This window comes from Larimichthys crocea, chromosome XVII (assembly GCF_000972845.2).
Source record: "Larimichthys crocea isolate SSNF chromosome XVII, L_crocea_2.0, whole genome shotgun sequence".
In the NCBI taxonomy this organism is placed as follows: Eukaryota; Metazoa; Chordata; class Actinopteri; family Sciaenidae; genus Larimichthys; species Larimichthys crocea.
This window is the reverse complement of record NC_040027.1, coordinates 14,295,292-14,311,445: the sequence shown is the minus strand read 5'-3', so window position 1 is coordinate 14,311,445 and position 16,154 is coordinate 14,295,292. Positions and strand designations below refer to the sequence as shown.

Below are 16,154 nucleotides of genomic sequence, written 5' to 3'. Positions count from 1 at the left end.
GGAAAATGGCTGGAGGCTGTCGAGTACAGGTGTGTGTATTATGCAGGCAAGGTTAACCCAGTATTCTCACTGCTTCCTATTCGTTGATTTCCAAGTGTAGACTCAGCCGTGGCATATCTACCAGTATGGGAAGCAGTCCTCAAGGTAGAGTCTCAAAACTACATCAATCTGATCAAAGGATAAAGGTGCACCTCTCGCTGAGGGTATAATGAGAATGAGAGATGAAACATCCTGATTTTGATAAAACTCTGTATCCTGTTTGATTGTCCAGCTGCATTTTTTTAACAGTCTCTCTCTGAAGCGTTTATTATTATTAAATTAAACTATATTTAATATTATCCTTTGAAAAAAAAAACCTGCCAGGATTAAACAAAATACCAATTTTAATACTATTTTGCAAAATAGGATTCAAAAAGACAGAGACAAGGATTGTGTGCATTTATATTTCATTTCTATTTTTCCGCCCTCTGCACCCTCTGCTGCCAGTGACTGCCAGCCCTCTGGTGCTCTCCTCTTCTCTAGCCTTTAATCCCCTTTGCCCTGGAATTAGTTCCCATGCCCATTAGATACCTCACTCAATACATTCAATGGGACGCTGGAGCAGGCTTTATATCAGCACATAATCACACAGCACACCACGATAGCATGTGTAGGTGTATTATAGCTACAGGGACATGTATTTAACTGGTATTAAGGGATATTCGGCTTCACGTTGGTGCGCGCGGATGTAAAAACCTTAATTGGTTCACATTAGACATAGGTCAAATGGATCTGCTGGCTTAAGCAAAGTGTAGTCATTTTACAGAGGAATGGCCCTCAAAGCCTTGTTGGCCTAATTTTGTGGGTGGATGTGTACATAAAGCAGACCTGGCATGAACTCCGGGCTAGGCTATACCATACACTAACAATAAAGCTGAAGGCACCTAAAACAAGGACATGGTAGAAATGGGTCATATGTGAGCTGAGGTAGCCAGAACAAGTTAAGGATGGTGTCCCGAGCTGACAGAGGCTGGCTGTTACAAGAATGGAGCCGGGTGGGTGGGGAGGAGGGTCATCTTGTGGTTAAACAAGGCGACAGCTGAATTAACCAAGAGAAAAGAAAGAGGATGAGGGCAGGAGTCTTCAACTGAGGTGACTGCAGGGACTCATTAGGAGAGAGTTCAAGCACAGGCACACGCTGCTTTGCAAGTCCACAGAGCCCCCCGTCCTCCCCCGCTGAATAATGTACATATAGTCACCACGCTAATGTCAAGATTACTTCAAAATTTACTTTAGTCCGGCGTGTTTCTAACTGTATATCCAGGGCTGTGGAAGAATCGGTCCCAAGGCATGAGACGACTTTTGTAATTACAAAAAAATGTAATGGCACAAAAGCCTCTTCTTTTTTGGTGGGGTTCAGGGGGAAGAGGGCGAGCGGCTGCTGAAACCCTAAGGCTAGTAATTAACAAGATGAATCAAAGTGGGGCTGCGATCTCTAGCGCACTACTGGACTGGATCATTGTCTTCCTATAGCAAAGTTTTATTGGTGTCACTAATGTCTTTGATGAGCTCCTAATCTGAAACAGCTATAGTGAGTTTTCATTGGTCCACAGGGGGTTAATTCAATTGAATTAATGTTACACTCTGCTCTGTGATGTCACAGGGAAACTTTTCATAAGACTCAATTGAGCTCCTTTGCACAACATTATTACACTCTTTTACAACAACTTCAGACCAGCAATTACAGCGGTCATGCCTTTGAAGGCAAAGCAGGCACATAAAAAGCAGCCGTCCTCAAAAAAACCTCTCTCAAACTGTAAAAAAAAAAAATTATAATAAAATAAATAATTTAAAAAAAACCTGAAAATGATGCACTATAAAAGAACGTCTTTTCTTGCGAGAAACCCAGTTAGCAAGCCAGAAATTCCTCCTATGATTGAAGCGTCTTTGAAAAGCAACTGATTAGTCCTGATTTAGAGTTCCAGATTAGATTTGAGTAATCTGAAAGAGCCTTTTCTCCAAATGTCATCATCCGTCATGTTTAATCCACTTAGGTTGTGCGTAGGTGTACTGTGTTTGTGGAAATCTAATAAGACACAGCTACTCAGCTTGCAGTACAGAGATGCCTTGGCATTTGAGCATCAGAGGAACTTACAATATTTTGTCATCACTACATTTCTGTCAACCAAAACCAGGACATAAAGCTGAATAATTGAAAGCATGAGATGCTTTGCATTATTTACAATTAGTGATGATGATACTTATGCACTGTAGTTCATTCTGCCGTTTTTATTTCTCCTTTTTAATACCAAAATGACAAGTTGAGAAACCCTTCATGCAATCCCAGACTTTCAGTATTTCACCGTATAGAATTAAGAAAGATGTGAAATTTTAATATCTAATCAATATTTATACAGCGTGCTTTTCCAGGGGGATTCTTGAGCAGTGGCATAAATGTTTTTGTAATGTTATTATCAGACGGTGGAGAGATAGTCATTGGAAATAAGCAGAGAGATTCATTTGGGCATATTGTGCTCCGCGCAGGACTCTGAGCTGTCGGGAAAGCCTTTCCTCCTGGTTTGAGCTAGCCTTTGTTTCATGATAAGAGCCGGAGAAGAAAAGGCAGGCTTTGCCACTTTTCCTCATAATGTCAGCTGAAGGAGCCCTCATAATTTATAAGACACCTCACATGAAATGTTCATGAGGAATCTTGGAAGAGATACAAATGGCAGTGTAGCTCCAGTAACAGTACAGGCCAGAGGAGTCAGAACAGATCAGCTAAGGTAATTGGGTCAGAAAAAGTTTAGGTTCACACACACTGCGCTCTTGTGGAGCTGCCTCTGTTTCTTTACAACACAACTGAGAATCATAACTTAATGTATTAATAGGCTTCCAGTTTAGACAGCTTTGTGCATTGTCTAAGATGCTCTGGTGGAATTTATTTGCATATTACTGAGGTCGCCCTCAGCAACCTCTTAGGAGTTTGCTTTTAGATGTGTCTCTACATGTCATAACAAGTGGGATGTGTGTCAGAGTGAAACCTTTATGCAAAAAAGGCCCCCCACCTCCTAACCCCCGCTTCCCCACCACACTCCACCTCCACAGTCTCCAAATGCCTTTGGCCAACCGTCTCCCCCAATAAAGACTGTTAGTGTATGAAGGTATACCTTTAAAGTCTTGAAAAGTTCATTTTATGGCGGATATACATAGAAAAAACAACATTTCTTGTAAACATGCAGGCACAATATGATAATCCATTTAAATTTAGAGACATTTTTATACATAAAATGCAGCTAAAATTACATAAACGAAAAATATTAAACCATTTTATTCTACATATTTACGTTCTTTTAATTGCCTCTATAGTAGATTCCATTGCTCTAGTTTCGATCCAACACATTGCTTCACATTAAAAGATTTCTATAGGCAAAAAAACAGGGTGGCTTTCTACAAAATCACAACAACAGCACAAGTCAGATCTTGTTGCCATTTTAATTGACTGACTTGAGCGAGTTCATGTTGGTTGTACTGTGAACGGATACATTAGTTGCTCCTTTTTTTTGTATTTCTGACAAAGTAGCATCTCAACGAGTCTTAAATTAAATTAAATTAAATGTTACTTACTGTGACGGCAATAACCACAGCTTTCGCCAAATCAACCAGGACTTAAGTCTAACTTTAAAATAAAATAAAATCTAGATAAAAAACAGCAAGTACCAAACACAGAGTAACGTTATATAACTGAATAAAAATAAAGTATTTCATGGCACCCTGGTGGTTACAGAAGGCTGAGTCCTTGCTTTGCTTTAGCGACTCAGGTTCGACTTTGATACAACATAATTTTACATTTTAATGAACTTTTTTATACATAAAATGCAGCTAAAGTTACATAAACAAAAAGTATATATTTTTTCAGTAACTGTCTTCAGTATATATCTTTAATCATTCAGCAGTATTCATTGTTAGTGGCAGAGTCCGCCACTCCAATCCAGCATTACTGTTTAATTTTATCTCACTGATATCAGCTGAAAGTATTTGGAGTGCCCTGTTGGCTACGAAAGGCTGAGTCCTTCCCGTACAAACCTATGTTCGACTCCGACCTGTGGTCCTTCGCTGCATGTCGTCTCTCCTCAGGTTTTTGCCTGTTCTATCAAATAAAGGCAAAAAATAAGTAAATACAGATTAATATATAGAATCTTTGGATTCAGTTTTGTTCTTTATCTACAACATGACCACAGCTCATTTTAGTTTGAACCTGCATCCATTTCTTTTCACACAGTAATCTCGTCATAGGCCTTTCAGCTTCAAGAGTCTATTTCCTCTTCGACTATCAGAGGATTTCCTCCAATCACAGCGGATAAGTGTTACCCTTTGTTGTGCTGTGCTGTTCTTGATGTGTGTAAATATATGTTGCAGCAAGCTCTATGAGACAGAAGTGAGCATAATGCTGCTGGAAGGAGGTCAACGACCACCCAGGGGGCAGAGGGGACATCATATGAGGCAGTCTGATGACATGGCAACTAGTCTAAAGCCCATGCATCACTATACCACCTACAGTGGATTATAATGTATGACTGCAAAAGAGTAGATTATAACAACACAATAGGCACGGATGATCCATCATAGCTGCCTTTTTATAAGAAAAATGCAGTATGTATGTCAGTGTGAGGCTGCGGATTTGACTTCCGAGACCCTTTTTTCTTATGTAAATAATGATAACTGCTTTGAATCAACAAATCTGGCAGATTGAAAAGAAATTCAGCCTCCAGTTTTCAGTTGAAACTGTCTATAGTTCTGATCCTTCATGAATGAGATCGGAGCCGTTTTTACTGCCACGTCATCACCTCGCTTGTAATTGCTCACGTGGCGTTTTCAACACTGTGTCGTGTTTTCAGTGTAGTGTATGGGACCTCTTTGCCACTTTGTCCCCCCCCCACCATCTCATTATCTTGTTCCAGCACTGCCGCTGACCTCGCAATGCTGCTTTCTAGTTTCTCAACTGATGCAGCGTGCCAACACGGGGCTTCTCTTCCCGGGCGACAGAAGCCCGCTTTTTTGGCAGCGGTTCACGTGAGGTGACCGCCCCTCTCTCCCCTCCCCTTCCTCTCCCCGCCAGGCTTGGGCGCTTGCTATCCTGCCTCATTGAGACAGCTCCACTGAGGCTTGCAAGATCAGCTGCCGTGCAAGCCCAGCTGAGGCTTCCGGGCACTCACGTTGCTAGATTTCATTTGTGAGTGAGCGTTTGACCTCAGGAATGAGTAGACATCCGCATGCTCATGCACGCAAACGCATGCATAGTTACAAGCACACACGGGTGCGCCCGGATGAACAGCATATAAACACACAGATCTCTCTGAACACACACAGCTTGTCCATGTTGTCTGCTGCACACACACTCACCTGTTCCCCGCCCTTTCCCTCCTTCTACTTTCACCCCCCATTCATCAGCCCTGCTCGCTCCCTGGCACCCCTCCGTGTCGCTTCTGCCAACCTGCTTCTAAAACATGTAACCTACACTCAGTTCCCCCCCTCGTTCTGCCACCACGGGCCCTGACGGGCCGAGCAGTAATGCTTAGTGGCACAGGCTCGCCTAACCTCCATCCTCTGCCATCGCCGCAGCAGTTCTGCAGATTGCTATTTGCTGACATTGGGAATGAGATTACAGGCGGGGGTTAGGAAAGAGGCATTCAGAGATTGAAATACAGCGATGACAGCTATTTCTCTCGTCCTTCTAAGGCGAACGAAGGCCACGCCATTGTCAGGCTGCACGCAGGGCAATATGAAGCAACAAAGTAGATTAACCTAGAGGGGAAAGACATGAAACAGTGCACAAATCGTGGCCTCTGGCAGTTACACTCCTAATGTGTTCGACAGACTATTATTTTCTGCTGTTAAGCACTCGCTGACCTATTGTTTATGACTTTAATTAACTGTGAAGAAGTTATCACAACTGTGTACCTTTTATTTGGCTGCACTCTTCAATAAATTAATGCTGTATTAGAAGGTGAAGCGCAGTAAAAATGTGAGGTAGAGCAAGATAATTATTTGGACTCACATTTGTATTAGTCGTGTTTTAATTTGCTGCTTTTATCGTTCTTTGTTGTGTTGCTGTAGTTGAAAAGTGCTTTTGTGTTTTTACCACAATATCTATCAGATATTTTAATCCAAGCGCAAAACTTTAGTTGAAGTCCCAAAATGGATTTTGTGGTTTCTTTTATTAGTTTTGGATACGAGCTAGAGTCGCTGGCTTTGCCTTTGGGGTTTGCAAGGGTTGCACCAGCAGAATTGTATTCTTTAGTAACATAGTGTGAAAAGTTTTGGTCTCCCACGAAAAAAAAAAAAAAAGTTCCTTGCGATTCCTTCTTTACATGCACGATCTTTGATTTCTGACGATGTAAGATCAAATTGAGCTGCAAGTGTGCTCCCTCTCTGCCTTTCATGCTGCTTCAATATCACGGCGTGAAAAAACAAAGAAGGCAAAGACTGAGGGAAATCTGAAGCGTTCTGCCACTCAACATCCCCCATTCCCAAACAACAGCGTCTCACTGCCACTACAAATACATTAGAAATCAATTATTTATGGAACAGAGTCGGGGCCTCTTTAATCTTTTCCTTTTATCCAATTAAATTGTCTAACCATTCTAAGCCTGTATAGCTCACAGGGAATGTGCTTCTTTAAAAAAAAGAAGAAGAAAAGGTTTTCTCTTCAGTCCTTCTTTTGACTTTCGATGTAACAGAGAAGAGACACTTCTGAGGGTTGAAGAATGAAAGGAAAGAAAGTGAGTAAAGTGTAAATGAACTCCCCCTCCCGCCCCGTCACCATTGCATTGGTTCTACAGGAACTATTTGAAGTTTTGATATTAAGGCTCTGGTTCCATTCCCCGTGCAAAGGGACGCTGGGGAGCGGCGAGGCCTTTCATGATTCCTTTATGCCCAGCTGAAATAGTTCGAAAGTGTTTGCGATCATCTCCACGGGGGTAAATACGAATGTTGCTTCAATTGCTGTCCTGTATTATTCAAGACATCAGTTGAAGTAGAGTCTGAAAATTGAAAATGCTTACTTCCGACACAGACGTGTGTAATTTATTGATGTGAAGCATTGTAAAACACTTCTCTCTATTATCATACAGTAAGACTGTTGGAGAAGAAAAGTTAGAGTCACTCTAAGGCTTCACATTTTTTAAATAATTTTCACACCACACAATGAACGACATACTTGTGGAAGTACAAGTTAGGGCTAAATGTGCTGTGGTATGTTTAATAAAACTCGAGGACTTGAAGGGCAGCTGTAATTCTTCCAAAAGTATCAGTTTGATTGTCAGTGTAAATTCAGTGTGTTTTGAACTTGGGACTTGGAACTTGAATTTTATAGACTGAATAATATTGAGAAAATGGACAGCCTAATTAATAATGAAAATAAAACTGAAACAATTTGTCAATGAATTAGTTATAACCCAAACCACAAGAATTTCCTTTCAGGGATCAATAAAATACTCTGTCTATTTATTTTGATAATTTATTAAGCAAAAACACTCAAAGTTCTTTTAGATTCTTAAATTTGCTGCTTTTCTTTGTGTCCTTTGAAAGTCAACCGAGTGTCTCAAGAAATAAGAAGACTTCACCTCAGACTCTGGGAAATTATTATTATTAATCAAGAAAATAATGATCACATTAATCAAAATAAGAATTAGTTGCAGCTCCAGTTTGCATTACCATTTTTAATCATAAACTTTAAAACAGTCCACACGGTGTTGAACATTACAGTAACAATGTCTGTACTTTACTTTACTACATCCTCTGTACGACCTCCGACCCAGTCTCTTGTCGAAACAAAGTTATTTATTTCCTAGAGATTAGAGCTGAAACGATCAGTTGATTAGTTGATTGATGAAAAATTTATCAATTAGTCATTTTTAATCAAACAAAAGGGACAAACATGTTCTGGTTCCATCTCTTCATTGTGAATTTTTGCTTTTCTTTTCTTTGTCTTCTATAAGAGGAAAATCTGTCTGAATATTTCAACCTGGGTTTCAGGAGATTTTGACATTTTCTGACATTTTATAGTTTAAATAATTAATTGATAAAAAAAATAAAATAATAATCAATCAGATTAACCCACAATGAAATGAATCGTTAGTTGCAGCACTGTCCGATGTGACGTCACATATAATGATTTATTATGTAGCTCCTGTGCTTTTAGATTCTTATTATTATTCAGTGCTTCACATTTTGGGTGATATTAATAATAAATATTAATAATAAAAAAGCAGTTTCAGTGCCAGATGTACAGAGCTTCAGATGTGCTGCTCTTTGTTACGTGATCATGTGAATCCATGTGTGGGCTGCTGATGTGCGAGCACAGCACGTCACGACATGTCTGCGGTTATGCATACAGTATATGATACATGTGTCTGTGTTTGTATATATGCTCGTCTACATGTGTGGCATGTCTGGTGCAAGCGAGATTTTTTATTTATTTATTTTTATATATGTGTATGTGTGTGTGTGTGTGTATGTGTGTGTGTGTGTGTGACTGTACACACAGTCGCGCACAAATAGCTCCTGAGGGCCCTCGCGATCACAGACTGCCAAAAGGAAAAGGATTTCTGAGAGGTTTCCTTCTCGCTGTTTAAAGTGGGAGCCCTGTGGGACATGTTTGGCATTCTCATCCACTCACTAAAGATGGCCTCTGATCTGAAGCCACTAACAGGCTCAACATGCTCCATCTCTGTCTCTCACTCACTCTCTCTCCCTTTCTCTTTCCCTCTGGCTCTCTGAAGTGATTACCCTGCTTGTGATTCCACTGACACCCACATGTCCCCCCGAGACGTGCCTTCACTAGTTTGTTTAATCTGCCTCCCTGTACAGTAGGTAACGCAGCCATAATTGAGGTGTGGATAGAGCTGTGGGAACAGATGAAACCGATAGCAGGTTCTATGAAAACTTGTCTGCGCTGTAAGTCGCCACGGATGACGGCAGCCGCTAAATTAACCTGCTGTGATAAGAATTCAAAATGTTAACATCTAATAACAGCAATCTGTCAGCTGCTTTGTTTATGAATGTGTCCCGAGACAGTGAACAACAAATCCTGCAATAAACACAATCCCGAATATCTGTGTTACAATGTTACTAGAGAAGTTGCGGATCCAGTCGTTCGTTAAGCAACTTTTCTTAGTTTCCACTGAGGCTGACAATAAGATAATGAGTTATCTGAGATTAGAATACCATTAGCGGGGCCTCGCAGTCAAGCAGATATTTGATCTCAACAACAATATGACTTACAAAAAGTTGTGCTGATACCTGAGACAGATTCAGCTTTACACTCCGTTTGAATTTTTGATTTGAAAACAGCGAGTGGAACTGTGAAAATGCAAGCATCAGATACTCTATCTCCCCCCGGTTAGTGTCTCGCCTCTGTCTGTAACACGCTTGAACCGCTCTGTTCAGAACATACAGAGTGTCAATCATCTCCCAAATCAGCCTTTAGATGAAGCAAAAAATGAAAAAGGGAACCAAAAAAATGATCTATACAACTGAACTTGAATTAATTAAATATACTGTATCATACTTCCTCTGAGAGATTGCATCTGTCCTCAGATGTGTAAAAAATAAAACATTCTGAGATATCTTTTTAAACCCTATTATTGTAAGATACCAGTAATTAAATTGACAGTGTTATTAATTGGGTTGAAGATAACTTGCATTGAGTCGAGGACATCTTAAACTCAATTAAAGATATCTCCAACTCAATTAAAGATATCCAAATGCCATGTCCCGCAATATGCAATCAGGCTCTTTCTGGCGCAATAGTATCAGTTCACTTGTGCCCCCTTTTACAAAGACTTAGTTGTACTTCTAAAGTTTTCTTTTTATCATTTAAAGCCTGATTTTTCTTCTTTCTTTTTTTTTTTTTTTTGGAATAGATGTTGTCCGTGTCACACTTTGGTGATGCGTATGGTTTCTTTAATGTCGCATAATTATAGTATTTAATCCTTCCTTATCCGGTGTTTGAAATAGAAATGAAGATTAGGCATTTGAAGGGATCGCTTAACATTTTTTTAGAAAAAAAAAAAAAAAGGTAGTTTGATGTTGATGCACAGCCAACAAACAGCTCATGTATCCTGTGGTTAAAACAAATCTATAGCCAGCCGGCAGCCTGTCGGATAGAAATGAGCAGCAATAAAATTATAAATAAATTTCGTCTTTCACAGTAGAACATAAGCTCTTTAGTGTGTGATTTCTGATGCCTGTTTCTAAGACTAAAACAATTGATTAATTAGAAAGGCAACAATGTTGATCAATCAATTAGGCTTTAACTCATCTATGAAGCAGAAAAACTAAATGTAAGAATTTGCTGCCTCTTAACTGTTTAACTGTTAATTCAATACCCAATGTCAACTCGGGTAACTTGTGATGAGCATTTACTACAAGTTCTAGATTAAAAGGTCAACAGGTCGTTCTGACCGCTCAAGGTGCAGCCATCTGAAACAATACTGGGTTCAGTAACTTGCCCAAAGGACACTTTGACACGTAGACTGAAGGAGATCCGACCACCGATCTTCTGATTAGTGGCTCGACTTCCTGAGCCACAGCTGCCCTCTAAAGTCAAAGTAATAATTTGAGTGAACTAAGACTTGTAAACAAGCTTGCATGTTTATGTGATCGCTACAGTTTTTATAAATTCACTTCTGTTTCTTGGAAATGGCATCACTCTGCCATGGCAGATTGTTCTACTTACTGCCCTACTCATGAGTTTAAGAGGCCAGTCAGAGACGTGAATCAGAACAAAGTGAACAAAGCACAGCAGCACTGTTGCCAAATGAAACACAAATGAACCTCTAATTTGATTTACTTAACTTCAGTCAGATGTTACAGCACCTTGAGAGTCAATAACTTCTCTCCTAAAGTTTTTATGTGCGCAGGGGCACATAAAATATGTCCTTTAACTCCATAATCAAATTAATCATTAATTTCAGCCATACTTGATTCTCTTCTTAGATCTCTTTGCTCATTTCTCTTGACCTTAGATGTTGTATCATTGTCCTAAAACTGTGAGAAATCACCGCACACTGTAGGATATTTCCTATCAGGTCAAGCTGTGTATTATCATCAGAGCATCTGCCAGTGCTCGGAAACACTCATATTTCACAGCTCTCCTGCCTAACAGCGTACGTGATAGGATCGTTGCAGTTTTTTCAGTGAGTGGAATATGACTGTTGGTTTCCTGATGAATCTCATCTGACTTTGTATATCTGTGGATTTCTGATGAATCTGTCCTCAGCCTCCCCTCCTCTTCTTCTCCCCAGGGCGCTGTGCCAGCTGTGGAGAGAACGTAGTGGGTGAAGGCACCGGCTGCACTGCCATGGATCAGGTCTTCCATGTCGACTGCTTCGTCTGCATGACCTGCAGCACCAAGCTGCGTGGCAAGCCTTTCTTCGCCGTGGAGAAGAAGGCGTACTGTGAGCCTTGCTATATTGTAAGTAACTAATTTTTTCCCCCCTGCCACACCGCCTGGTTTTGGCTCACTCTGGTTATTTATGTGTCCATGTTTCAAAGATGCACATTATGATATCAGAGGTGGGCTTTTTTGGCAGCCCTGTGCCAGGGAATGTTCGTATATTTTCGCTTCAGGCGATCACATTTCATTTCATCAAAGCCAGACAAGCTGCCACTTCTCTCCACACACATCTTCAATTCCTCTTTTTTTATTCGCTTTGTTTTGTTTTTGGTCATTCGGTGAAACTTGTCTTTCATTATTTCCTGAAAATACACAGCTTTGAATGAAGTACTGAACTTATAGACGCTGAGTTGAGCTCAGTAATGGTAAGCGCTATCCAGCTGGCTAACGGCTTACTCCTAACACCATTAGCAGCAGCTCATGTTAAGGCTGTACTAATCAGTACTTGTGTATTAACAATGAATCAGTGTCACTCTAAAACTACCAGAATTCACCACCAGACTCTGCAGTTTCGCTCAGCTCTACAAACTTTATCAACTTGTTTCTCTGAAAAAAAAAAAAAGCCCCAAAAAGCCCACTGCATGCTAGCTGCCTAACGTTAACTTCTCGTGACCTTACAGGAATTTGGGGAAATACACTTATTCGCTTTCGTCAGTTTGAGAAGATTGACACCACTCTCATGTCCGTGCACTAAGTATCAAGCTAGAGCCTACAGCTGGTTAGCTTTAGCTTCATGCCTCTGTCTAAAATTTAAAAAGAGGAATCGCAATAAAATAAATTAAAGCAGCAGAGCATGCCAGTCAAACATCATGACTTGTATTCCGAAGAAAAGGGAAAGGTTAAAAAAACAAACAGTGAATCATACGTTTCCCATAATCCAATGTGTTTAGTTAGACCTTCCATTGCTTGATTCATTTCCATGTTATCCACAAGCTGTGATGACATAATCGGGGAAAGTTTTCACAGCTCTTTCCAGCAAAACCGCTCTGAAACATAGAGGAGTCAATATACGACTCTAAATTAATGACACAGCTCATACATATGACATACATATGTGTAATAGTAAACTCAATCAACCACTAGAGACGCACAACCTCCCCACATAAGACACCAGGTCCTTTTGTCTTTGTAATGTAATAGTAAATTCAATCAACGCTGATACCTGCAACAGACAAACAGGTGTGGAAACAATTCCTGAAGGGTCCGACTCCTGCAGCAGACAAAGAGGTGTGAAAGGAGTGTCCCTCAGGTATAAATATCTAGGTGTCCCCATGCTTGGGGTCTTTCTTCATCTTGACCGCTCGCGTGTTGATTGACCTTTTCTTTGCAAAGAAAATAAAACCTTGTCGGCCGGCAGAAGTCTCTATTTCATTCTTCACCAGCAGCAGAGAAATTTCCACAACATATGATAATATGTCATGTGTGCTGGTGCAGCTTTAAGACCAAGAAATTTCCATTTTTATTGTTGCCTGTTGGTGACAGTGATATCAAATCCTAATGTTAATAGAAGCTGTGAAACGAATTAGTCTCAGATTTAACCTTAGTGATAGTCATTAGCAGTGAGGCTAGCACAAAACTTTTTGTAACCCAGAACAACCTGATGGATTTATTAATTTGTTCTCCTTGAATAATGAATCAGAGATGCATTCATTGTGTTTTTATATTTTCAGATATCTCTTCTTTGGCGAATTAGATGATAATTACATTGTTTTCACTTGCACATCATTTAGTGAGCTGATGCATAACTATCTGCAGCCGATAAGCAGTCTGATATGGTTTAAATTCACTTGAGTTATTAAAAGTCAAAATCATGTTAGAATCTAACATGCCGTTAATTCTCTTTGTGGATTAGAAGATTTTGTCTCATCTATTTCTTTATTTTTACTGAACTGAATCACTCCTCTGATCAAAAGTTGACCAAACTAAAGAGATGACTGACAAGAAGATATCCCAGAAGGGGCCCAAGTTATTTTAAATTTCATTCCTTCTTACAAATCTGTGACCGGTTTCCCTGCCAGTGTGTTGTGCAACAGACATAAAAGTATTTCCTTGCACAATATTGTCAGGAAAGACACGTCATCTTGCAAGGCCACAAGGAAATGGTTTTGCAGAAGTGTTTCCCTTATTCAGTTCATTAGAATATGGCCAGGTTTTGTCATCAGTCCAGTTGCTGGATATGACAGGGTGAAAGTTTCTTATTGTCAGCAATATCATGTTTGTGGGTCTTTTTTGGAAGCTGAGACGGACAACGGCTGTGCAGGACAATGAGTGCAGGAAATGTTGGGCAATAGATTACCTTCATGTTTTTTTTCAAAATGTGCAGGGATTTCATTTTTTGGGGGGGGCTTTGAAAACGTGAAGCTTGAAAGACTGTTCACAGGTCTTAAAGATTGGGGGTGTTGTTTGGCTCAGTTGGTGGAGCGTCCGCCCCGTGTGCAGGGGCTCGGTCCTTGCTGCGGCGGCCCAGGGTTCGAATCCCACCTGTGGCTCTTTCCCGCGTATCATTCCCCGTCTCTATCTCCTCACATTCCTATCACTCTTCGGCTGTCTCTATCAAAAATAAAGCTTGAAAAAGCCAAAAAGGATTTAGTAACATCTAGCAGTGTATCTGTGCTTTGCAACCTGAAAGTAAGTCACACTCGAAATTACAGTGGCTGTCAAATGCACGCCAAATGCTCGATCTAGAGTTCATGTTTAGTTTGTCCATTATTTATGCTGTCAGTGGTATCAATGCAGCCTGCAGCTTGCTAACTGACGAGGAGGTTCTGACTTTTCTTGGAAAAGGGATGAAGCATCTTGATGACCAGGGCATCTTCTTTAAAAAACTGATACAGTAGATGCTTTTTAGAAAACATCTTGGAATAATGATGAAAAATCGTCCTAAAGAAATAAATTGGAACACACACTGATATTGTTGATTCTTCTTACACAGCACATATTAACTCATACTCTCAATTTTCTTTCACATCACTTGCAGGAAATGGCTTGATGTGCACTTTACCAGTAAAGTCTCGAAGTTGAGCTACATGACGTTTATACCAGTGGCAGGCCATCTCTTAAATCATCCCTTTTCAGAGGCACTCACTGTGATTGTAGTTGTCTTGTCTGGAAGTTCTCCAACTCTGATACATGCGCTAAAGAGGAACGGGATAATTTAAGAACTTTATTTATGCATTTCATCAGCATAAATGTTCTTCTGGCACAAGATCAAAAGGATGGGGGGAAATCTGAATTTCTTAATGAAAGTAATTTCTTCTTCTTTTATTCCCATCCTCAGGGTCATACGCCTCTGTACGATTAGAGAATGAACGTGAGAGTTGAGTCTCTGAAGAGAAATGTCATATCCCAGAGAGAAAGAGGAAAACTTCAAATTAGCCTTCAAGTCAGTCAGTCTAGGAATCTCTAAGAACAAACGAACATAAATGAAACGGTGAATTTGTTTTTTGACAAAAGTTTTCCACCTCAACCTGCCACGTTATAGTAACAGCATATTAAATTCATATTAACCCCTTGTTTTCCATCTTGAAGGGGCACATCAGTCATTTATACTGATACTAAGCCAAAGCCTACAGGTGCTTAACTTAGCTTAACATAAAGACTGGAGAGAAGGGAAAGCAGTTATCCTGCCTCTGTCCAAAGTGTAAATAAACTAAAGGGAAAAAAAAGTAAAATCACACAGCAGCAGAGCCTGCTAGATATGCTGACTTTTATTTTGAAGTAAAGGTGGGACACTGGATCTTACGTTTCCCATAATCCAGTGTGTTTAGTTAGACCGTCCTTTGCTTGGAACGTTTTAAACTAGAATCTCCCACTTGGCGTCTTATTAAACATTTTTCACCCACAAGCTGTGATGACATTATCAGGGTAATTTTTCACAGATGTTCGCAGCGAAGCAGGCTTGATAAACTTAAAAAGATAACAACAAAAAAAACAGAACTAAATGTTGCCACTGGAGGAACATTACTCCACAGAATTGTCTTTAAGCTGAGGTCTCACGCTGTTCAAACCTACACTGAGAAAACAGTCTTCTGAAGATAAACCAGTCCTTCAGTATTGGGGTTATAGTGTCTTATAACAACAAACAACTCCTCAGATACAATGGTTCAGTTTAGTTTTACCAGCAAGGCAACCCTGCATAGACACATTTAACCAATGGTAACCAATGTACCAAGTATTTTTCATTTTATGTGTTTTTTGTTTTGTTTTTTTTGTCCCAAAGTTGACCCATTTCAGTCCAGAAATTCCTTTGTTATCCTGGTTCACAGCAGTTGTAGCAGACATGATAGGTGGCTTTTTACTAAACATCAATAGTCCACAAGCAGTGATGACATTATCATTTTTAGCCTTTGGGAACCTGTTTTTCATCAGGTGAATAGTTCTCTATGTGACGAGCAAACTGAACTTGCTTTGTAAAATTGATGGAGTGGCCCTTTAAATTTAGATTTGTATGTATTAAATTAAAATAGGGGCTTAAAATGTGCATTTTTGATTGATACTTTTTGACTAATTCAGTCTAATATTGTACTCACAGGTGGGCTGATACAAAATAAGTAAACATAGATTTAATTTCACAATCGGTGAATACTGTAACTGTATTTTTAGTGAAAATATTATCATTACTTTAAGTATTTTGTGTATTTTTGCTATCCCGTGTGTGTTGTACTGTGTGAAATAGATTAAAACACCCTCTGGCAGTGTATTACATTTGTTGTAGAAT

The 16,154-nt window shown here is 39.8% G+C and overlaps 1 protein-coding gene across 6 annotated transcripts in view; it reads left to right on the top strand.

Annotated features, from left to right (window-relative positions):
- Window positions 1–16,154, top strand: part of lpp (LIM domain containing preferred translocation partner in lipoma) — a 142,864-nt gene that overhangs the window by 105,591 nt on the left and 21,119 nt on the right. For all 6 annotated transcript variants that reach the window (XM_019275358.2, XM_019275360.2, XM_019275354.2 and 3 more), the window contains one exon: window positions 11,286–11,455. In XM_019275358.2, coding sequence (XP_019130903.1) covers window positions 11,286–11,455 — 170 coding nt within the window. The remainder of the gene's footprint in view (window positions 1–11,285; window positions 11,456–16,154) is intronic.